General features: G+C 36.4%; 1 protein-coding gene across 1 annotated transcript in view; it reads right to left on the bottom strand.

The window, feature by feature from the left end:
* LOC135204203 (glutamate receptor ionotropic, NMDA 2B-like) overlaps positions 1-24,510 on the bottom strand; it is a 654,480-nt gene that overhangs the window by 154,445 nt on the left and 475,525 nt on the right. Inside the window, exons 14-15 of the mRNA XM_064234292.1 lie at positions 8,058-8,170; positions 2-125 (exon numbers count right to left, since the gene is read on the bottom strand). Of these exons, the coding sequence (XP_064090362.1) occupies positions 2-125; positions 8,058-8,170 (237 nt within the window). The remainder of the gene's footprint in view (position 1; positions 126-8,057; positions 8,171-24,510) is intronic.

Raw genomic sequence — 24,510 nt, forward strand, 5'->3', positions numbered from 1 at the left:
CCCGGGTATCGTTAATGCCAGAGAAATCGTGGAACTCTTCGCGCGTGATCATGAAGGCAGCCAGGTTGGCAGTGTAGATGGCCAAAAACACTACGGCGAACATGGCCCACATGTTGGCCATAAACCTGAAAGAAAAAGAGAGGAGGGCGAATATATTTATGGCAGGGGATACCAACATTTCAGAATTTGGTGAAATATGTTTCAACGAGGGAAATATATTTAAGGCAGGGGATGCCAACATTTCAGAATCTGGGTGAAATATGTTTCAACGAGGGAAATATATTTAAGGCAGGGGATAAAAACATTTCAGAATCTGGGTGAAATATGTTTCAACAAGGGAAATATATTTAATGCACGGGATACCAACATTTCAGAATCTGGGTGAAATGTGTAAATTTCAACGAGAGAAATATATTTAAGGCAGGAGTTAAAAACATTTGAGAATCTGGGTGAAATGTGTAAATTTCATCGAGGATGGAAATATATTTAAGGTAGGAGATACCAACATTTCAGAATTTGTGTGAAATGTATAAATTTCACCGAGTGAAATATATTTAAGGCAGGGGATAAAAACATTTCCGAATCTGGGTGAAATATGTTTCAACGACGGAAATATATTTAAGGCAGGGGATACCAACATTTCAGAATCTGGGTGAAATGTGTATATTTCACCGAGGAAATATAATTGAGACAGGAGATACCAATATTCACGAATCTGGGTCTGGGCAAAATGTATGAATTTCAGCGATGGAAATATATTTAAGGCAGGAGATGAAAACATTTGAGAATACGAGTGAAATGTTTAAATTTCAGCAATGGAAATATATTTAAGGCAGGAGATAAAAACATTTGAGAATACGAGTGAAATGTTTAAATTTCAGCAATGGAAATATATTTAAGGCAGGAGATAAAAACATTTGAGAATACGAGTGAAATGTTTAAATTTCAGTGATGGAAATATATTTGAGGCAGGAGATAAAAACATTTGAGAATCTGGGTGAAATGTGTAAATTTCAACGAGGGAAATATATTTATGACAGGAGACACCAATATTTAAGAATATGGGTGAAATGTATAAATTTCATCGAGGGAAATATATTTAAGGCAGGAGATAAAAACATTTGATAATCTGGATGTAAAGTGTACATTTAAACGAGGATGGTAATATATTGAAGGCAGGAAATAAGAACATTTGAGAATCTTAGTGAAATGTGTAAATTTAAACGAGGATGGAAATATATTGAAGGCAGGAGATGAGAACATTTGAGAATAATATGGATGAGATATCGTCTAAATTCACATACGTGCTTCCATGCAAATCTACGGTATTTGTAAGATGCGTTCAATTAGATCAAAAGTACAAACGGTATGTTTGTGATATTGATATCTTTATCATTGATTCAAACTTCCTAACACACACAAAATCGTATTAGGGTAATATAAAGTACCTTCATCTTGTTATGTTCCTTACATTGGCAAATATATATTAAAATAAACTTACCTCCATTGGAATTTACATGTAGAAAATATACTTATTTCCATCGGTAAAGTACATTTATATAAAAAAGTGTCTACATATTAAAAATATACTTCTATTGGTATATACATGTCAAATATTCTTACTTCTATTGTTATATATATATAATATATATATAATATATATATATATATATATATATATATATATAAATATATATAGAATTATATATTAATTTAATATATGAGATATAAATAGAACCCAGTAGCTGCTTACCTTTGAAATGAGAGTAATTTGAAACCAGGAAAAAATAATGTTCCAAAACAATTGAACCAATTGGAGTAGGTTTACGCTTTCCAACAGAATGTAAGTATCATTTTGAATATATATATATATATATTATTTATATATATTATAATATATATTTTAGAATATATTATACAAATATATAATATATAGTATTATATTAATATTATATAATATAATTATATATAAATATACATATATATATACTATATATATATATATATATATATATATATAATATATATATATATATTCAAAATATACTTACATTCTGTTGGAAAGAGTAAACTACTCCAATTGTTTTGGAACACTATTTTTTTCCTGGCTTCAAATTACTCTCATTTCAAAGGTAAGCAGCTACTGGGTTCTATTTAGTAATTCGTTATTTAGAAATATCCAACAAAGACTCGGCAGAGCAGTTCCTTCCTTCCTGCAATCTAGAGTTGCAAATTAATTGAGATTCGTCTCCTACAAACCTCCTGCTGTTCCCCTTCCGTCATCCCCCGCAGCCCTTTATAAAATTTGTACCGTCGCTATACACGTCAGCTCCAGTCTTCCATTATTCATAATAATCTTCATTTTATGACAGACCAGATCCATTCAATTTCTAAAGCCCTTCTCAATTCTGTTAGTATTTTCTGTCGTCTTTCTTTTGTACTTTTTTGTCCGTAATTTTTTTTTCCCGTATACTCTCACTATCAGTGGTAAGCTTCAGTAATTCTCTAATGACAGAATCTTTCATTCATGCTTTTTGTCTGTCCTAAATTACCCCTCAGATTATCATAAAGAAAACATAAAAGAAGACTTAGCATCTTGATTCCTGGCCAGTGCTCTTACTATAGTAGATTCACATCAACCGTGCATTTGATGCCTAAGCCAGTCCCTTACGACGCTCCTGATTGGCTGTTGATAAGCCAATCACAGGGCTGGAAACTCTTAGTCTCTCTCGAGAGTTCACATAGGCAGGATGTATATGTTCCACCTCTCCTGAGAGATACTTTTGAAAGACGTATCCCTCAGGAGAGGTGGAACCTAGAACCACCCATCAGCAGCCAATCAGGAACGTCGTAAGGGACTGGCATAGACATCAAATGCACGGTTGATGTGAATCTACTATAGCATGACTTTCATTACCAAAGCTACGAATCACGTTTAATCCTGCGCCAGTCATAACACACTCCCGACATATTTCTTTCAATCAGGCTCTACCATTTTCAGCGTGGCTTATGAAGCACCAGCATACATATATCATCCATTATTCTTGTACCTTTCAGACAACAGTTATATAACTCACAACTAAGCCATGCGATTCTTTTTGTACTCTCTTCTCATCCTTCTTTCGTAAATTCCCACTTTCATAACCTGACCCCTTTTATATTTCTTTAGCGTAATGAACCTTTTGATTGATTTCTCATAATCAACACTTCATTCATATTATAATTTCCCTTTTCCGAAGGACCACTGTTCTCTGTATCTCCCGCCACCAGTCACACCTTTACCCGTTCCTTCCTGAACACCTTTCGAGGTACGATGACCAAAATAATGTTCATACGATTCTCAAAACTTGCCTTTTTGCCACCTATTCGCAGAAGTGAGGCATTTGCTTCGTTTCCCCTTACTTCGAAATAGTATAGCTTACGGAAAGAAGTCAGTCACGCATGACGTAATATGACCTAACCTCATTACAAAGGCAATTCCAGTGATTATATCGAAGGGAATTGCTAAAATGAAGATATATTAAGTTACATTGTTTCTATCAATGATCAAATCTACGAATTACTGATAATTTATCACTTTTTTTAAACACTCCTAGCATCGACAGAGCGGCGCACTCTTACGGGACAATTTCGAAATTCATTTTACAAGAAAACTTTTCGCCTGATATTTCCCTTCCTCGAATTGCTTCCACTCCACAGCATCTTCCCTTTTTGCTTCGAACTTCTTGTTCAGGTTTCCTAAAAAACCTCTCATTAGCCCTCATCTCTTAAACGCAGGCCATTAACCTCTTCACTCTCTCTCTCTCTCTCTCTCTCTCTCTCTCTCTCTCTCTCTCTCTCTCTCTCTCTCTCTCTCTGATATTTCTCGTTTGTTGCTCTCCCACTTATCTCGCAGCTGATCCTCTACAAACGATTCTCCTTCGTAAACTCTGTCCTCCGTTTCGTGGTTTCGCTTTCGCGAGTATTTTTCTTTGTACTGAGTCGTGAAACAATAACTTTAATATTGGCTCATTCCTCCTTCATTGTACGCAAGCTACTTTTGTGTCCAAACTTCCTTTGTCTTGAAAGAGAGGCATATATACTTCCATTGTTCCTCAACGAAATAATAAATTGATAAGCACCGTGGCACTATAAAACGATTCTTCAATTTCTCGTTCATGCACAATAAACTTGTACTATAATCAAATAAAATCTTTATCAAACCACTACAGTTCATTTTTCCAGATTTTTACTTGAATGGCTGATGAACGCAGAAATATTTGGCACCAAAGGCATGGCGTTGAGGCCGACAGTCATTCAGTGTTGTAAAAAAAATATAAATAAATAAACAAATAATAACTAAAAAGACTATTACGTATGATAACAGCGTTTGCAATGCCTAACGAGTGTATATTTTCCTCAGTAATCGAATGAAAAATATAGCCATTGTCAAAACCTAGCATGAGATACTATCCATCCCATCCGGCAATGATCAGCAGAAGGAGTCGCTGGATAAAACGCGCCAGCAGCAGCGGCAGCTTAACCCTTCCTTATTCCTCACCCAGCGCTTCCATATTCATGACCATTAATAAACTAGGGAGGCCGGATTACCAATTCAGTGTCGAAAATGCTTGGTTCTACGCTGACAATCAATCACAAATGAATTCGAACGTGAAGAGCTCGGCAAAATTAAGTTTCTGAGCTGGGGGACGTGGAGAGATCGCCGCCCCTCGTCACGTTCTCGAAAGCCGATGACATACTGGTGAATGACTGATTGGATTACTGTAGAATGGCGTCGCGCCTCGATGGTCTGATGGCTGGCCATTTTCAAGTGGGGAAGAAGGGGATCTTCTTAAATATCGTAGTGGTAAGTAATAGCGGTTTATCTCGGCACTACTAGAAGTGATAGTAAAATGCACTAAGATTTTCTTACTCGGTCAAAATGTGCAAGTTATAACAAGAAATTGGTTATCTCTACCGGCACTTGACAACAGGGACAAGAAAAGTAATATCGACAATAATAATAACGAAAGGTCTTCCGTGTAATTCAAATCAGTCATTGGAAAGGGAATGTCAGAATAAACAATCAGGCTATACAAAAAAAAAAAAAAAAAAAAAAAAAATGAAGCCTGTTTTGGCTGCATTGTCTATTTAATTACGTCTTATCTATTTATCTTTGAAAAATAAAGTATTTTAGAATTTACCTACGTTTTTATCTATTTATTAATTTTTTAAATTTATTTTTCTTTTCTTACCTGATCTAGAATTTCTGTATTTCATGTTACCTTCTGCTACTTTTCCAAATGACACCTTATAATTGGTAAGTTTGAATTTCAAACCAATGGCCCTTGTGGTGGGTTCGTTCCATATGAACAGGGTTCATCTTAAATAATAATAATAATAATAATAATAATAATAATAATAATAATAATAATAATAATAATAATAATAATAATAATAATAATAAAATAATAATATACTTTATTACAAGTAATGGCTACTTCAGCAGCGTTACACTTGTAGAGATTCTTCTCTATTTTGCGAATAGCGGCTTTTTCAGTGCTACTTAAACAGGCTAGTAGAGCGCCTATAGAGGTCATGGTAAAATACAGGGTCAAAATAGGTGTATATATTTGAATTTTACAGATAAACTATGATACCATAGTCATCAAAGTTATTATTTACCATGACCTCTATAGGCGCTCTACTAGCCTGTTTAAGTAGCACTGAAAAAGCCGCTATTCGCAAAATAGAGAAGAATCTCTACAGTGTAACGCTGCTGAAGTAGCCATTACTTTTAATAAAGTATGCTTGAGAGAGGGTCTGCTTCCTAAGTACAATAATAATAATAATAATAATAATAATAATAATAATATGGTGGGAGCAGATATTCTTTGATACATGTTTTGTTGAAATTAATGGCAGTTTTTCAACGAATTAATCTTATACAGGGTCTATTAAAATATTCTGATAATTCGTTTTTCTGATTCAGCTAGGTTGTTGAGTAGGATTCCAATATTATGCGTCATTGTCAAAAATATTTTATTACATATTTTTGATAGAATATTTTTGACAAATATGAATATTGGAATTCTACTCAACAACCTGGCTGAGTCAGAAAAACGAATTATCAGAAGCATTGAAAAGACCCTTTGTAAGATTAATTCGTTGAAAACTGCCGTTATTTTCAACAAAATAATAATAATAATAATACTAATAATAATATTAATAATAATTATCATCATCATCATCATCATCATCATCCTCATTATCATTATAGTCAAATATTAGTTATTACACGAGTAAAAACTCAACTTTTTAATTCCTTAAACCATACAAATATAATATATGATATATCCTACTGAATGTTCATTTTCCATTCCCCGGAAACATGGCAGAGAGAGAGGGAGAGGGAGAGAGAGAGAGAAGCAACTGCTTTCCTAATATCCACAATGACAAAAGTCCCTTAAGTTCCATTAACAGAGCTCTCAAGCCGGATGCAACATTTGTACTGATTTCCATATTATCTGAGATTCCCCCCGCCCCCCTCAAAAAAAAAAAAGACTATGAAAGAGACGAAATTTTTATATGCAACTTTAAGCTTTCAGGAAGGTGTGTAGGTGTGTGTGTGTGTGTGTGTGTGTGTGTGTGTGTGTGTGTGTGTGTGTGTAAGTGTGTGTGTGTGTTTACTTAACATGGGAGACAAAAATGGTTTTAGTGTCGCATTTCTCTGGATATTCAGAAGTGCTCTCTTGATCAGTTTTTATTTCTTGAAAGTATTTTTTTTTTTTTTACCATTTTTCAATATAAAGTTTATGGCTGCAGCTTACTTCTCGGAAGACTACACTAACTGAAATATCTCTACGAACATAAAGGACTTGAGAAAAACATTAAATATCAAATTGGCGTCACAACAAAAAAAAGGTCATTTACCCTTTCTTAGCAACAACTAAATTTCGATTGGACAGGACTGGAAAATTTGGTAATAAACCAAAATTTAGGATTAGCAATTATTCTGGTTTCAGTTTAAGGGCGTAGCCATTTAAGCATCAATAATTATTACTTTATATTTAAAGATTCGGATATTTAATCATGAGTTTTTTTTCTGTTCTTAAAACCTAAAACCTATTTGGCAATAAATCATAATTTAATATGATGACTAATTTTTCTGGTTTCAGTCTGAGGGTCTAGCCATTTCAGCATTAATAATTATTATTTCAGATTTAAAAAGATTCGGATTTTTTTTAGTTCACGAGTTTTTTTTCTGGAAACCAAAACCTATATTTGGTAATAAATCGAAATTTTCCATTATTAATGTTCCTGGTTTCAGTCTAAAGGCCATTTTGACATCAATACGTTATTATTATTTTAAATATAGAGACTCAAAATTTTTCAGTCATGAGTCTTTTATGTTCTTCAAAACCTAAAACCTATCTCTACTTAACACGGCAAGCAGCACGCAAGTGCTTCCCACAAGCAGTTAAACCCCCCACAGTTTTCGTTCACCCCATAAAAATGGAGAATCACTTCTTCCGCCGCTATTGAAATATGCAAATGTGAACGGCAAACCATTTGCGCTTCTGGCTTAAATCTGCATTACCCACCAGAGGCTGCTCGGATCATGTCTTCGGGATTTACTGCATGCTGATGGCGACGCGCGCATAAACCGCGAATGTAAAGCGTTTTAACGTTTTACAGGTATGGTGGGGGGTTACATTAATCGCATTCACGACCTGACCCTTGGAACTTACTGTTGGTTTTTGTGGAGGGAGGTGGGTGGTTGGTAAGTCCTAGGCCTCTTCGACTCGTCCTATAGTACTACTATATAATCCTGCTGCTGACAATGATATAGTCATGCACAGCATACTATGACGAAAACATATACAAAAAACACTAAAAACTCGAAATCCTGATAAATCTTGAGCCTACCTTGCTATAAATCCTCAGGTATGTTCGACTTGTCTTATACCACTGCTACATACTCCTGCTGCTGACAATGATATAGCCATGCACAGCATACAAAAAAATATAAACAAAATATTAAAAACAGTTGAAATCCTAATAAATCCCGAGCCTACCTTGCTGTGAATCCCCTGGGGCAATCCACATGGACGGCAGCTTGGAAGAGGACAGCCCAGACCAACCAGTAAGTTCTGAAGAGCGAGAACTTGTGGTCTCTGGGTGGCGCCATCTGTTGAGAGAAGAGGTAAAAAAAGGATTTTAAGTCATCATGACATTTCCAACCTTTTTTTGGGAAGTTTTACTGTAACACTCTACAGCGGGAATCTAATGTCATTCAAAGCTGTTAATATGAGATTATGTGATTTCTGAGACGTCATTCAAAGCTAGTAATATGAGGTTATGTGATTTCTTCGTTCGAAGGCAAAAAGTAAGGAACCACACTGCGTATGCTATCTATAAACGTCTCCTGATTTATTCCACGCACGGACAACGATATGGTGCTAACAACGGAAAAATTAGCAGGTAAAACTGTATTCATAACACAATATCACACAGTGAAGGACCATCTCTCCGTGTGGGGTAGTCGTTAATCACATTAGTACTGGAAAATCATTATTTTTTTCACAGCATTAATTCCAAAAGTAAAACAAAACCTACCGCTATAATGGCACCATAAGACCACATCCGTGAAGATTAATTACATTAAAAAAATGAAAATCGTACAATTTCACTATTACCCAGTTTATCACTTGAGTATTTTTTGGGGGTTTATGAATTTATATTCACCACACTGCACATACTTAGTCTCTTTGAATTGTAAGGAAAACATTATTCTGTCATTTTCAAAACACCAGGTGGAGAATATTGAATGAAACTGGCGTCAACTTGGCTCTTATGTATAGAACATAAACAAGAGACAAAATAAGAGCAAACACAGAGATACGAATTTTACAACAGTCCCGTATTAAAAAAAATACGGATTTTGTGGCAATCTCCACAATCTAAAAGTATAAAATAAACTTGGAGTACAAGAAAAAAAAAAACATCGAAGACTCCCAAGAAACGAACACAAACACTTTCAAATAACAAATACACCACTACATTTGCCGAGAAGACTTTGTCGACAAACAAACAAACAAACACCTCAAACACGTCCCCCGGGACCTGTAAGATGACCAAACTTGGCCAATAGTTTACTGTCGTGTAATCCGCGAGAAAAATTTAACGCTCTCTTGCAGTGATATTTTATGGGCAAGTTTGCCAGGTAAAGAACTCCAGATGGTTGTTGCAAGTCTTTTTTTCTTGTGTGGATATTAAACGTATATATATGTGTGTATATATATCATATATATATATATATATATATATATATATATAATATATATATATATATATATATTTATAGACAATGGGGGCTTTCTCTCTCTCTCTCTCTCTCTCTCTCTCTCTCTCTCTCTCTCTCTCTCTCTCTCTCTCTCTCTCTCTCTATATATATATATATATATATATATATATATATATATATATATATATATATATATATACACACACAGATATGTGTATGTATTTATAGAGAGAGAGATGTATACATATGTATAAAGTCTATAAACATACATACTTATATTTCCCCTCTTCGTTTAGCACCCCCCCCCCCCCCACCCCCCCCCCCCCAAAAAACAAAAAAACAAAACAAGAATGAGTCCTCTTCAATTCCTTCTTATTCATGACATCTGCACACCACCACTACAGAAAGTTTCACACCCCCCCCCCCCCCCCACATTCACCGGGCGACAGACCCGGGCCAAAGTTCCCGTGCTGTCCAAAATTCGTTTGGCAACCCCGCCCCAACCCCCAGCGCCCCCTCCCCACAGGGTTTCAAAACGACCTATCTCTCTCTCTCTCTCTCTCTCTCTCTCTCTATCTCTCCCCCCCCCCCCTCTCCTCCGGAAGGCACCGCTCGTGTTTTCTTTGCATTCTCGAAACCTGTTTTGATTCCATTACCCCCGAAGGCACTGTCGGAGGCACCGGCCAATAAAAGCAATGAAATTTGACAAGCGGAAGAAGACCGTTCGGTAATATCTTGATGATACATTTGCTTTCTATTATATTAACCATCTACAGCACCTATGCACTATACATTCTGTGACATGTAATATGGTGCACGGATTGTAGCGCAGACCATGATGCAAAAAAAAAAAAAAAAAAAAAATTTTTTTTTTGCCCTCTCTCTCTCTCTCCTCTCTCTCTCTCTCTCTCTCTCTCTCTCTCTCTCCTCTCCCTCTCTCTCTCTTTTCCATACCATTTATTCGACCCACGACTAGGTAACTAGTTCACTACTTACATAAAAAAGGAAGGAGGATTTTATAGAATGTCTCTCATTTTGTATGTTACCGATGTGCAACAGGGCAGAGAGAGAGAGAGAGAGAGAGAGAGAGAGACCAACATTTTTATTCATAATTATACAACTGAACAAAGACCATCTAGAACAAGGAGATCTAAGAAAATGGCCTGAGAGATAAAATTAATAGAGAGAGAGAGAGAGAGAGAGAGAGAGAGAGAGAGAGAGAGAGAGAGAGAGAGAGAGTTACTCAGATAAATCAACTTTAACACAACCAAGCAGCATCATCAAACAGCAAGCACACCCAAAATCCAAGCCTATCCACACTGGCAAAGGTTAAGGCAGCAAAACAATACCGACTAAAATGAGCCGATTAACATTTCCCAGAATCCGTTAAAATTACGATGACCTGGACCCCCGAAATTGAATATATGTAATCGTGGGTGGTTCCTAATTTACTGGTAAAATTGCCATTGCAGGGAAGGAAACCAGATGGCGACAGGAAGTAATCTAATCTTCCGGTGAAGAGGATGAGGATGAGGAAGAAGAAGAGGAAGAGGAGGAGGAAGAGGAGGATCGAGGAAGAGTAGGAGAAGAGGAAGAGGAGGGGAAGAGGAGGAGGAGGAGGAAGGCGGAGGAGGAGGAGGAAGAGGAGGAAGGAAGGGAGGAGGAGGCGGAGGAGGAGGAGGAGGAGGAGGAGGAGGAGGAGGAGGAGGAGGAGGAGGAGGAGGGAGGTAAGTTTAGGGTGGAAGGTTGAGCTTTAGAGAAAGGAATGCATAACACTGTAAAAAATAATAAAAAAAAAAAAAAAATTTTAAACGGAAGTGTAAAAGGAAATGGCATATTTTGCTGTTCAGGGAAGAAGAAAAAAAATAGGTAACACGAAAAGTCTAGATATTTCATTTTAAAGATGAGCGCGCAAGTACACGTAGGCCCACAAAAAATAAGATTTTCGTGTAAAAAAAAACAGGGGGGGGGAGAGGGTTGGGGGAATGAAATCGCACAGACGGGATATAGCCACAGTAGAACTACCTTCTTCGAAAGTCTCTTTACATTGGTAGTAAAAATCCACATGATGGAAGGACTGAAATTACCCAAAATAAGGCTGCTAATAAGGGGACATTTGTGAGCGTCAATGAGATCCGAAAACCAGCCAAGTAAACAGGATATATATAATATATATATATATATATATATATATATATATATATATATATATATATATATATATATATATATATATATATCTACGAATGCACACATAAAACAAACTTTGTAATGAAGTTAAAATCACGACTCCGCCTTGAAGGAGACTATCAAGTTAATACGATACAGAGAGAGAGAGAGAGAGAGAGAGAGAGAGAGAGAGAGAGAGAGAGAGAGAGAGAGCGGCGCAAACAACTCTATAATTCCGCACGAGATACTCCTTAGAGCACTCCATTCTCTCGACTATTAACCAGCTCTGGAGAGGCCCATCCATTCACAACCTTTAAAAGCAGCAGGTTCCTTAATGAGGTCAGGCCGAGCTACAAGAAAAAGAAGAAGAAGAGGAAAAAATTTACATTAATTGGCCTGTTTTCTGCAAACGTTTTTTCTGACAAGTTTCAACGTACCAAGAAACGTTTCCCCTGAACCTATCTCGCCACTACTTCAGTGTCATTACGTTTTTGTTACGTTATTTGCTTTATTTTTCTCAGTTCGCAATTTCTCTTTCAAGTGCATCTTTAGCTTTGTTTGATTTTTTCTTTATTTTTATATATCATTCTTTTCTATCTTTGCTCAGTTTTAGTTCTTCACTTAAGGATATTTGAATTTGTGGGGAATTTATCCTACATGGAAAGTAGAAAAAAAAATAAAATGAGGAGACTGAAGTGAAAGAGACTTTGTACATATTAAAAATCAAGTGGGATATCTATTCAGAAAAAGAATTATCAAATTATTTTCTTTAACTCTTAATGTATTAAAAAAACAAGTCTCTCGATGTGCACTTGAAAGAAATTAGGATACAGATGGAACTAGGATGACAGAAAATCGCACTAAAAACTAAAAACAATTTTGCAATTATTCGTGTATTCTTCTTGACCTGAAACATCGAGACAACCTGGCGAAGAACACTTAAACATATTTATTGACTGAGAATTTACTCCTCCCTCTTTGTCTCTCTCTCTGTAAGAGATGCCATGTTACTTGAAACTCATAGAATTCTCTCTCTTTGTCGCATACTTATTATGAATACTTATGCACCTAATATTCCTGTCTTCCTCTCTGTAGTGAATGTACAAATTATTTAACTGAAATTCACTCATCTCTCTTTTTGTCTGTCTTTCTTTGTATCCCATGACATTTACCCATGGCACGACAAATCTCTCTCTCCCTTGAAATTCATTTCCCTCTCTTTCGTTCCGTCTGTCTCTGTATCCCATGACATTCACCCAAGCCACGACAAATCTCTCTCTCTCTCTCTCTCTCTCTCTCTCTCTCTCTCTCTCTCTCTCTCTCAAAATCCACTTTCCTCTCTTTCGTTCCGTCTTTCTCTGTACCCCATGACATTCACCCCCATGTCACGACAAATCTCTCTCTCTCTCTCTCTCTCTCTCTCTCTCTCTCTTGTGTGTGTCTCTCTCTTGAAATTCACTGCCTTCTCTTTCGTTCCGCCTGTCTCTGTATCCCATGGCATTCACCTTAGCACGACAAATCCCTCCCCCCCACTCCCTCTCTCTCTCTCTTCTCTCTCTCTCTCTCTCTCTCTCTCTTGAAATTCACTTCCCTCTCTTTCGTTCCGACTGTCTCTGTATCCCACATGACATTCACCCAAGCCACGACAAATCCAAATATCTCTCTCTCTCTCTCTCTCTCTCCTCTCTCTCTCTCTCTCTCTCTCTCTGTGCCTGTGCTTGCACTCAATGACGACCACATACGAGAAATCGCCGTTTCACCTGACGACGATAACGTCGAGGCCAATTTACGGCGCCATAAAAGATGATAAGGCCGCGGCCGCCGGAGTGGGCATTCAATCTAGATACGACGATGAATGAAGGATATAAATACCCAGAGAGCAAAAGTGATTTCCATCCGAGCCCCGCTGACCAAAACCCCCTAAGGACACCACGACCACACTCCTTACCGCTCCTTGAGGGGGGAGGGGTCGTTAATGGTGGGTTATCCTTTGATTTAGAGCCGACATTATTCAAATTCCAGAGGCCCCCGGCTTCAGCTCTATTTCTGCATTCCGAGGCAACTTCTGAGGTAGGACAGGGGATTGGAAGGTGTCATCGACAGGACACAGGTATCTTTTATTTAAAGAGGCCTAATTTGTTTTTTGGGCTTCGAAGAGAATGTCTAGTTAGGTCGGCTTTAATTCGTTTATGTGTCAGCTGGGGCCCGAAAGATATCTTTATTTAAACAAAATAATCTTTTTATTTGAAATGGGTTACTTATTTCTTGTATCAGCTCCCTATTGGACGCTTGCCATCGACGGAAAATGCATCATATTAAAGCGTTTATCAATTTAATTGGTGTATCACCTTAGGAAAGGACGCTGCCTTCAATGCAATACGTATATTTTACTACAACGATATGGTGTTTATAGATGGCATGGATGAATAATTTCATTCAAAAACATCGCCAATTAATACCCTGAAATATACTTTGAGTAACAGCCTGCATATTCTTACGATTCTATTAAGAAGCCAATGAACGTTCGACGGAAACTTGGCTTTTATTGGCTAGGTGGTTACCAATATATATTTCCTGGGTATGTCTGTCTTCATTGGCACCACGTTAAAAACCAAGGTACCTTCAGCAGCTTTATATTCCCCCTTAAAACAAAACTACCGTCAGCAGCTTTATATTCCCCCTTAAAACCAAAAAGTTCCGTCAGCAGCTTTATAATCCCCTTAAAAACCAAAGTTCCGTCAGCAGCTTTATATTCCCCCTAAAAACCAAAGTACCACCGGCAGCTTTATATTCCACCTAAAAACCAAAGTACCGTAAGCAGCTTTATATTCCCCCTAAAAACCAAGGTACCTTCAGCAGTTTTATATTCCCCTAAAAACCAAAGTACCGCCAGCAGCTTTATATTCCCTCTAAAAACCGTACCGTCAGGAGTTTTATATTCCCCCTAACCAAAGTAATGTCAGCAGATTTATAGTCCCGCTAAAAACCAAAATACCGTTAGCAGCTTTATATTTCCCTTTAAAACCAAAGTACCACCAGCAGCTTTATATTCCCCTTAAAACCAAAGTACCGCCAGCAGCTTTATATTCCCCCTAAGGGGAATTTGCATCAGCAGGTATCATCATAAAATATTCGACTTCAACCAATGGTAATATTGAATTATACAAGTTCATGGAAAGCGTAATCAACTGCATATCCACCTTAGTGGAAAATAACCCAAATAAATAAGATTGCCAATCTCCGACGCGATCAATTAAACAGCAGCCAAACAGAACGGCGGAAAACAAACGCGACTTGGAAATAGGAATTAACTTAGAATCCTCCTCCTTCCGACGAATTCGAGGCGTTCCGGAGAAGCCGCCCGCCTGCATAATTGAACACACCATCATCCCGAGCCGATGGTTTTAACCGAACTCCAGCGCTTCGGCGTTCAAGCATCTGTGAAGTCTTCTTTTGAGATTTGCCTGAAACAACATGCAGTACGCACACACACACACACACACACACACATACACGCCCACCGGCATCGGCAAGACGAGGTAACGTTCGAGGAACTGGATAATGTTGCGTATTATTTCCTACTGCCATGGAGAGGCGTGATTGCATATTCCTGGATGTACGAACAGAGGGCGATGACCGTTTAGTCAATACATGTAAATCTATGAGTGGAAAAACTACGACCGAATTGTATATCTATTTATACTTTTTTTTTCTTTTGAGACTCTGTACCGAAGTTGGAACCTCGGTAACATTAAGGAAAATAAGGTTGGGTGGGGGGACATTCGACCCCTTTTCCCATGTAAAAAAAAAAAATACAAAAACCCATTATAGATTTCGTGCTTCCCTTTCGGCATGAGGGTTAGATTTTTCGTTTTAGATTATGTATGTATATATATGTAAATACGTATATACAAATATAGTTACAAAATTATAACATATTTCTGTATATACAGTATACGCAAATTTACATATATCATAAACAAACTATATATACACACACACACACACACACACACACACACACACACACACACATATATATATATATATATATATATATATATATATATATATAAATACTAAAATAATTCTTCCAAATTTCCTTCAAAAAGGAACTTCCTACCTCAACGAAATCTCTAACTTCTCAAGCCCCCCCTCCCCCCCCTTCAAAATATAACTTCTAAATGTAACTTCTCACCCTTTAAAAATGAAGAAACTGAAGAATACAACTTGTAGCACCCTTCAAAATACAGAACTTCTGACCCACTCCCCCCCCCCCCCCCCCCCCTACTCAACCCGCCCCCCACAGAAAAAAAATTAGCTGAAAGAAATGGTCTATGATATTCAGTTGCCCTACATGCAGACTGTACTTTTAACGCTGTCCCCCTCACCTTTCAACCTGAACGCACGTTTTTAGGAGTCGAGAATATGCCCCTGAAGGGGGAATACCCGAAGTAGTTCGTAAAGATACTAAGAATAAGTTTACAAAAATAAAATAAAATGTAAACTCAAATTTCAACAGTGGCTTCATACACATCAAGCTGGACACAATAGTCAATGCCAAACTTATACCTTCAATCTTTGAATTATGGATAAGCCTCTGTGCACGAAACTTCCACAACAAGAAACATCTTATTGGTCCTTCCTTTCCAATGTACCTTTCATATCATCATAAAGTCTATTGAGCACTTTGTAAATCTATCTCTCTTCTAACGATTTCGTTTGAGTATCCCTACATTTCTCACTCCATCTTCATTTGCAATATAAACTACTTCAACAAAACCCTCTCGACACTAAACATTTTTTATTTCAATTGCTTTCCACATCACCACTTCACTCACATAAAGGAGACTTTGCTCCATCCAAGATACTAGTCCATATCCACACTTCACTCACATAAAGGAGACTTGGCTCCATCCACGATAATATTAAATAGCCATGGTGACATAATGAAGCCTTGTAGCGGAAAAACAAACCAGTGACTCTCCAAGTATAATATTCGAAAATACGCTTTGATTCCATTATAAAACGTTGCAGTCGCTTTCAAGAAGTTAAATTATACTGTATACCGAACATAATCAACACCATTCCTATTGCCTGTACATCGATTCTACAGTATGCGGCCAGGAGACAGTGTAACAGCTCATGAACCTGAAGCTAGCTTTACAAGAACAGCAAACTGAAATATACCTCAGACTCGCACATTACAGAATTATACATACTAGCGATTTCCAGTCCTTACTAAAAGCATATTCATCTGCTGCTTCATATTAGTGACTCGCTAGTTTTTTTTTTACTATTATGTATAAATTCGTAAAGTAACCAAGTCTAAGGGAATACCCAGCCCCGTTTCATGGTCAGAACCAGATAGCTCCGTTTCAGGGAATCCCTTCTCACTCCCAACCCCCTCGGAGGTGGGGGGGGGGGGGTTAGATGAAACCCCATTATAAACCCATTTAGGGATACCCACTATTATCCTGCCAAGTTTCATGCCCATCAGACCAGCCGTTTGGCCGTGATTGAATGACAGACGGACGGACAGACATAACGCCCATTACAGTATAGTAAGATTACATGTTTGCATACTCATATACAAACAAGTATACACATGCGTATATACAATACACACACACACACACATATATATATATATATACATAGAGAGAGAGAGAGAGAGAGAGAGAGAGACCCAAAAACACTGATCATTTGATGCAACAAATTGGAAGGTTTGAATAAATCTAATAGTCAGCGCGACATAAACATGATACCCCTTGGAAAACAATCCTCCCGCCAAATCGTCAATTCCCATGAAAAAAAGAAATATGTCAATGGAGAATTGCCTTAATCAAAAAAGGATTCCGCCTCGTGAAGACTCCTTCACGTCATCATTAACGATAATTGGATAAACTGAGAGAAAGGAAGCTGTATAAGCCCCCTTTCTTCACTGACACTTCAATGGAGATAGTGCTTAATTAAAAATGTATCGGATAATGAGTTCGAGAAAATCCCGCTGTGAGGAAAGCTGAGAAAAGTTATTGAATTAATATCACAGTCCCCTAGAACTGGAGAGAGAGAGAGAGAGAGAGAGAGAGAGAGAGAGAGAGAGAGAGAATGAAATTAAAACACCCGTTTCTAATGCTGGATTTAATTTGCTCCTCATAAGTATACAAGACTGCTCCAAATGATTATAAACAATCTTATACATATTCCAAGCCCGAAATGTGTATTCAGACAATTACTTAAATCAATTACAGTGTCACTTTCAAACATGAATTGTGTAGTCCTGATTGATAACGTGAGCTTATGTTAGCATATGTTATTTATGAGCCCGGGCACATGTAGTCAGTTTTAACACGCATCCAAATGATTAGACTATTTAGAATGGCGATCATGGATACACGTTTGGATACATAGCTATGATAACATGAATAAATAACAAGTGGTGTGAGACGTCACCTTTTTTTCTCCATAGCAATCATATTGTCGGGAGAAAACCATTATTTACTAGTTATTACCATATACTCATATATCTTTCTAACTTTAACAATGCATGTTAGTGGCTTCATTTTGGCTTCCGTTTTTTCATAAATATTCATAATTTTAATTCTGTTAATGTTGTTGCTGATAATTAACTATCAATCAAAGTTTAGATACCAACTATAAGGAACATTGTGAATTAAATTCAAGCTACTAAATTATTTTCTAAATATATATTTTTTAAAATAACATTCATTCATGGGAACCGGTTTGGGGTTACGCCTCTGTTATTTAAAATATGACTGATAGCATAACGAAAGCAACAAGAGAAGATAACAGCTGAGTGACAGAGCTAAAAAGGAAAGAACAGTCAGTTCTTCCTATGAAAAGAACACTCAGTTATTTCTATAAAAAAAGAAAAGTCGGTTCTTTCTGTAAAAAAGAACAGAAGTTCTACCTATAAAATAGAACAGTCAGTTCTTCCTATAAAAAAGAAAAGTCAGTTCTTCTTATAAAAAAGAATAGTAGTTCTTCCTATAAAAAGAACAGTCAGTTCTTCCTATACCAAAAAGTCAGTAGTTCTTCCTATAAAAAAGAACAGTCAGTTCCTCCTATAAAAAAAAGAAGTCAGTACTTTATACTAAAATTTAAGTCAGTTCTTTTTATGAAAAAGCAACAGTCAGCTCTTACTAAAAAATAAAAAAAATAATAAAATAAATAAAAAAAGTACAGACTGCCACTGTACTATGTTGAGCGATTCCGTCTACTGGTTGCTTTATCGTCACTCAAATGGATATCTCACCTTTCTCTATATTAATAAAAAGGAGTTGTGTGAAATTCACTCTCCCGAGTTAACAAGAGAAAATCAATGGGTAAATAAGACACAATAAAGTATCACAGAGAGAGAGAGAGAGAGAGAGAGAGAGAGAGAGAGAGAGAGAGGAGAGACGACGACGCAGGAAATTAAAAGATATGACAAAAGTGAAGGATCCTCCTCCGGCAGTGGAGCCTCATACACTAAATTAATCCTCCTCCTGGCAGGTGGAGCCTTCAATACCACTAAATTAATATTCCCCCAATCCTCCTTTCCGGCCCCCAAAAGTGAGCCTCATAACACTTATTTAATACACACCCAACCCCACCCCCACTCGGCTCCCCTCCTTTTTTTTAACCAGGGGAAAATACCGACAAAAAAGGAGTAATGAAATAAACATTTGCAGAATAGCTTAAAAAAGACATACGCGTAGGGTTAGGTACGTGCTTGCTCAGATTTACACGCGCATACACATACGGGTAAGCAAAGCAATCCAAATATATTACACACACATAAATACACACATACGCATATTTTAAGTGTGTGTGCACTGTATCTATATGTACGTAATTACATGTATGCGTATGTGAGTCTGTATACACTAGAGCCAAAGCGTAATTTTTTAAAGCTATATTGCATTTATTAATATATGTATGTATGTATGTATGCATTTATGTATGTATGTAAACACACAATAACACGCATAAATATGTGTTTTAGGGCACACACCCTGGCAGACACTTGATGCCTCGTACATATCGCATTTATTTAAAATATATAAAAAAAAACCATACGCGTTATAAAACCTAAAAAAAAAAAAAAAAAAAAAAAAAAAAAAAAAAAAAAAAGTTTGGATAGCAACACGTCGTCAGTTTACTGACATCCCCCAAAATGTAATATCGATATTTTTGTTTTTTCTAAGTGACATAAATTGGCAAAAACATTACCAGATTTGCTCTGAGCTAAAAGGAATAATCACATTACAAAACACTGTCCATTTAAACCTATACAAATCAGGTAAAGGTGATTTAATCCTGGTACATAGGCACCTATATATCAGTAATGTATATATGTATATATAGATGTGTGTGTGTGTATATTATATATATATATATATATATATTATATATATTATATATATATATATAAAATTTGAATTTTAAAAAATGGCAGGAAAAAATAAAAAAATATATATTACTGTGGAATGCACTAAAGACTTGCATTATTCCCGATATCTACGTAACCAACTGTGCGTTAATAATAATAATAATAATAATAATAATAATAATAATAATAATAATAAGAAGAAGAAGAAGAAGAAGAAGAAGAAGAAGAAGAAGAACAGGAGTAAGTGCGTTAATAATAATAATAATAATAATGAAAATAGAATAATAATAAGTTCCCTTCAGAGAACTCGGATTACCGACTGTTATATCCCAATTGTACTTGGTGGAATAATCAGAAATAATACCGATGTTCTTAAATCTTCTTTATTTGTCTTCAACCGAAGCTACAGTAATCCTCTTAATCAAATAGCTATATACAGACTGGCGAGATAAGTAGTTATTTACGTAGCCAGAGGTAAATGTTAACTGCTCTTTGGTAAATGATCACCAACCCAATATAACAACATATTTATAAAACTGCTGTACTTTAAACAAGCCCTTTGTTACATTACTAATAACAGCCAGTTATACTCTCTTGTTCTATCATAAATAAATATTAATGTAAGGTATATCACCGACTCCCGCCTTTGCCAAAAAAAAAAAAAAAAAAAAGTTTCACGCCTTGTTAAATGCTGCCAGTCACACAATCATCCTTATAAGGAATATCGACCTTCTGGTTTCTCGCTGCAAAGGCGACTATCGTATGTCAGACGAGAAAAATAGTAAAATGTAATAAAAATGAAATAATAATATAACCAGGAACCAGCTGTAGCTAAGAGAAATATACTTTTTATATTATGCCAGGGAAAACGAAAGTCACTCATCGGTAGCTGTAAAATATAATACTATTTCTTAAAGAAAGAGCAGGTGAATTGATGTGACGCAAGATTATATACGGAATCATATCAATCATCAAGGCCATTTCATCTCGGCTGTCTCGTTATCTTTGCATTATTAGCTAATGTCCACATAATTGACGAAAACCTCAATAGTTCCTCACAATTTTCAGCTCATTCATCCATGAGACGTGTTACCATCAACTGTATATATATATATATATATATATATATATATATATATATATATATATATATATATATATACATATATATAGATATACATAATGTATGTGTGGGTGTGTTGTCTATATATAGTATAAATACCCGTGTATATCTATACATATGTGCATATATACATACATACATACATATATATATATATAATATATATATATATATATATATATATATATATATATATATATATATATATATATATAGTGTGATTAAACAAAGCTATCGAAGGACCATCTCAATGTATTCAATTAATCGAGATGGCCCTTCAGAATGTGTATTTTATGGTATGTAAACAGTAGTTTATATAAACAAATATTAATCCAGAAATATAGACAATATCCAATAAACTAAACCTCCGGAATAACTGACACCCAAAGGAAATTTTAGACGATGCATGCTTCTGGCCCAGGCAGGATTCGAACCGGCGCCTTTGGTTTAGAAATAACAACGGACATTCTACTTAGACCAAAAGGCTATCAAGAGAGGTATAATTTGTAAGAAGGATCAACAATTTTGTACGATCTTGAAGACATTCGATGTACCAAACATATGTTTTCAATCAAGAGTTATAGCCACGAAATATCTTAAATTTCACAGTCATGTCTAAGCGTTTTATCATACAGTTTACTTTCAATTTGTAGTCATGCACTTTTACCAATACCTTTACATCAAACTACATATAGCTATATATGTATATTATGAAGAACAAATCATATTAATCACACAAGAATTTTACACACACACACACACACACCTCTCTCTATCTCTCTTAATGCATGTGTGCGTATGTATACACATACACACACATGCATTAAGCTACAAATCTCCTTTAATATCCAATTCATTATATCTCGGAATTAATATATTTTCAAATATGTTAACCTAAGGGGAATTGTTTTTAGTCGATAATAATTTCGTCCTCTCGTGGATTCGAGCCAGCGGACAGAGGAGAAATCAGGATTTCCGTGACGTTATCGACTCGGCCAACAAGTGAGGTATTGATAATTCACAAGTTGATACCGATCCCGGCCTTACAAATCACTGTCGAACTCGGGCATTTGTAATGAGAATCGATATGCAATCGACTGGATATTAAAGGACATTTGTAGCTTATTGCATACAAATATTATATATATATATATATACTGCTTACTATATGTAAAATATATATTATGTATGTATATATATATAATATATATATATATAATATATATATATGCTAGTCGATCTTTTATTTGCATATAATTTTACTCTATATCTAATGGCTTCAACAACAACTTCCCCATCAAGAGATAGTCATCTGAACGCTAATTAAAATATAGAAAAAAACAGTATAGTGCAATTAGGCTGCAGTTAAGGAAATCATAGCGATTATTGTGCTCTTTTATGATACAACCGTTCTCCAACAATAATCGCTAATGTTAATTGGAGGCTACGCTACAATGATTTGTCTGGTAATTAGGGGGAGTAGATTGGTTCATTTGCCACTGAATTGGTCATGTATACATGTATGCATGTACTCTGGAATTATTTTTTGCACACGCATACACACACACTTATGTATATGCATATACGCACATACATATACGCATATTAAATGAATATATATATATTATATGTAGACACCTCCAAAGTACCTATAGGCTACATATACAAAGAGCGTCAGCGTATACATACATTCCTTTCCAACATAACTGTAAATACTCGTAATTCACAAATTTCCCATATCTCCGATCTCTTCACTTTCCAGCAAGGAGACCCATTGATCGATTTAGCTGAATGTGGCGTTACAACGGTCAGGGTCACCGACGTGATCATGGCAGATTTGGCGGGAACGTGTGCGACAGAAAAATCGCCTTCATTTCGCATTACGCATCACAAAAAATTGTGCAGTTCGAAAAAGGTCCCACAGTTCTTGAGAGAGAGAGAGAGAGAGAGAGAGAGAGAGAGAGAGAGAGAGAGAGAGAGAGATCCGAAATTATATAATAGGTCAACGCTGAACAGGAAATCGGCAAACCTTCTATTAAAAAATCCTTAGACTTGTGTACTAAGTTTTTTTCTTATTGCCGATTAGTAGCTTCCTCCAAGAGAGAATGCATAAGGAAAAGAGCAGCAATTAAACCCTCAATTGTTGCCTAAATGCCAAATAGAAAAGTTCAAATCATTGTTTATTAACGATAAAAATCCCTTCGTAATGATTCATAATTCACAGAATCATCAGGGCTAATTGTCAGTTTACTTAACATGGAAGAGAATAAAAACCATAAGAACACACTTTACCGGATAGTTATATGCAGGATTTTTTACTTATTAGCACAATGGCAGCAGACTGATAGAGTGATAGCATACCTCCAAGGATAATAGATAAATAAATAAATACATAAAACCCTGAATTAGGATCCACCACAAAATCTGATCCGCTCTTCCTTGGCCCATCACCCACCCATCCAAAACATTTCATTGGAATCCATCGGCAATTTTGATGTATATTAAGGACAGACAAGCGGACAAACAAAAGAAAACATTCCTTGACATCCCTTGGCAGACATAGCCATCAGAAAGCAGACCAACTACTCTGTTAGATCAACCACATAAGCTATAATCTTTGCGGTTACTTTAGTCCATATACGAGGGAGACTTTTCGTCATAATTTATTCAGCCTCGTTCGTCGTAAAGTGCGACCTTAAATTAGGTAAACAACCCACGTACTAGACTTCTCCCCCGTCTATCAGAGCAGCGGCCACAAAAGTCGAAGAGAAACCAGGCCGGTCTCGGAACTTTCCGCCAACCCCTTATGATGACCAATCGACGAAATGCCTCCGTGGTCTCTACAACAAACTTCTGTCCGTTTGATTGCGAGGTCCTCCCTCATAAAAGTTTACCTTTCTGGAAGATAAATATTCTTGAGAAATGTCTATAAATAACTCATAAAAATCCTGGGAAACCATTACAAGACACACCAGAACAGCAACGCCAGTCGGTAGCAGTATTACCAGCGCTACTATAGCAGATTCACATCAACCGTGCATCTGATGTCTAGGCCCGTCCTTTACGACGCTCCTCATTGGCGATTGATAAGCCAATCACAGGGCTGGAAAATCTCAGTCTCTCTCGAGAGTTCACATAAGCAGGATGTATGCTCCACCTTTCCTGAGGGATACATCTTTCAAAAGTATCTCTCAGGAGAGGTGGAAGATCCATCCTGCCTATGTGGACTCTCGAGAGAGACTGAGAGTTTCCAGCCCTGTGATTGGCTTATCAACAGCCAATCAGGAGCGTCGCAAGGGACTGGCCTAGACATCAGATGCACGGTTGATGTGAATCTGCTACAGTAGAAGTGGTAGCTGCCGTAGCAATTGTAGGATCAGTAGTAAATCTCGCTAGCCATTTAATCAAGATAAAAGTTTTTCCTCTTTTACCGCCAGCGAAAAAAAAATGTTTCCTTTAAAATAAAATCAGTTTCAAAATGACGACCAATCCGCAATCATGTAATATGGCAGACAATATTAAGACTCATTTTGG

The sequence above is a fragment of the Macrobrachium nipponense genome, chromosome 44 (assembly GCF_015104395.2).
Source record: "Macrobrachium nipponense isolate FS-2020 chromosome 44, ASM1510439v2, whole genome shotgun sequence".
Taxonomy (NCBI): domain Eukaryota; kingdom Metazoa; phylum Arthropoda; class Malacostraca; order Decapoda; family Palaemonidae; genus Macrobrachium; species Macrobrachium nipponense.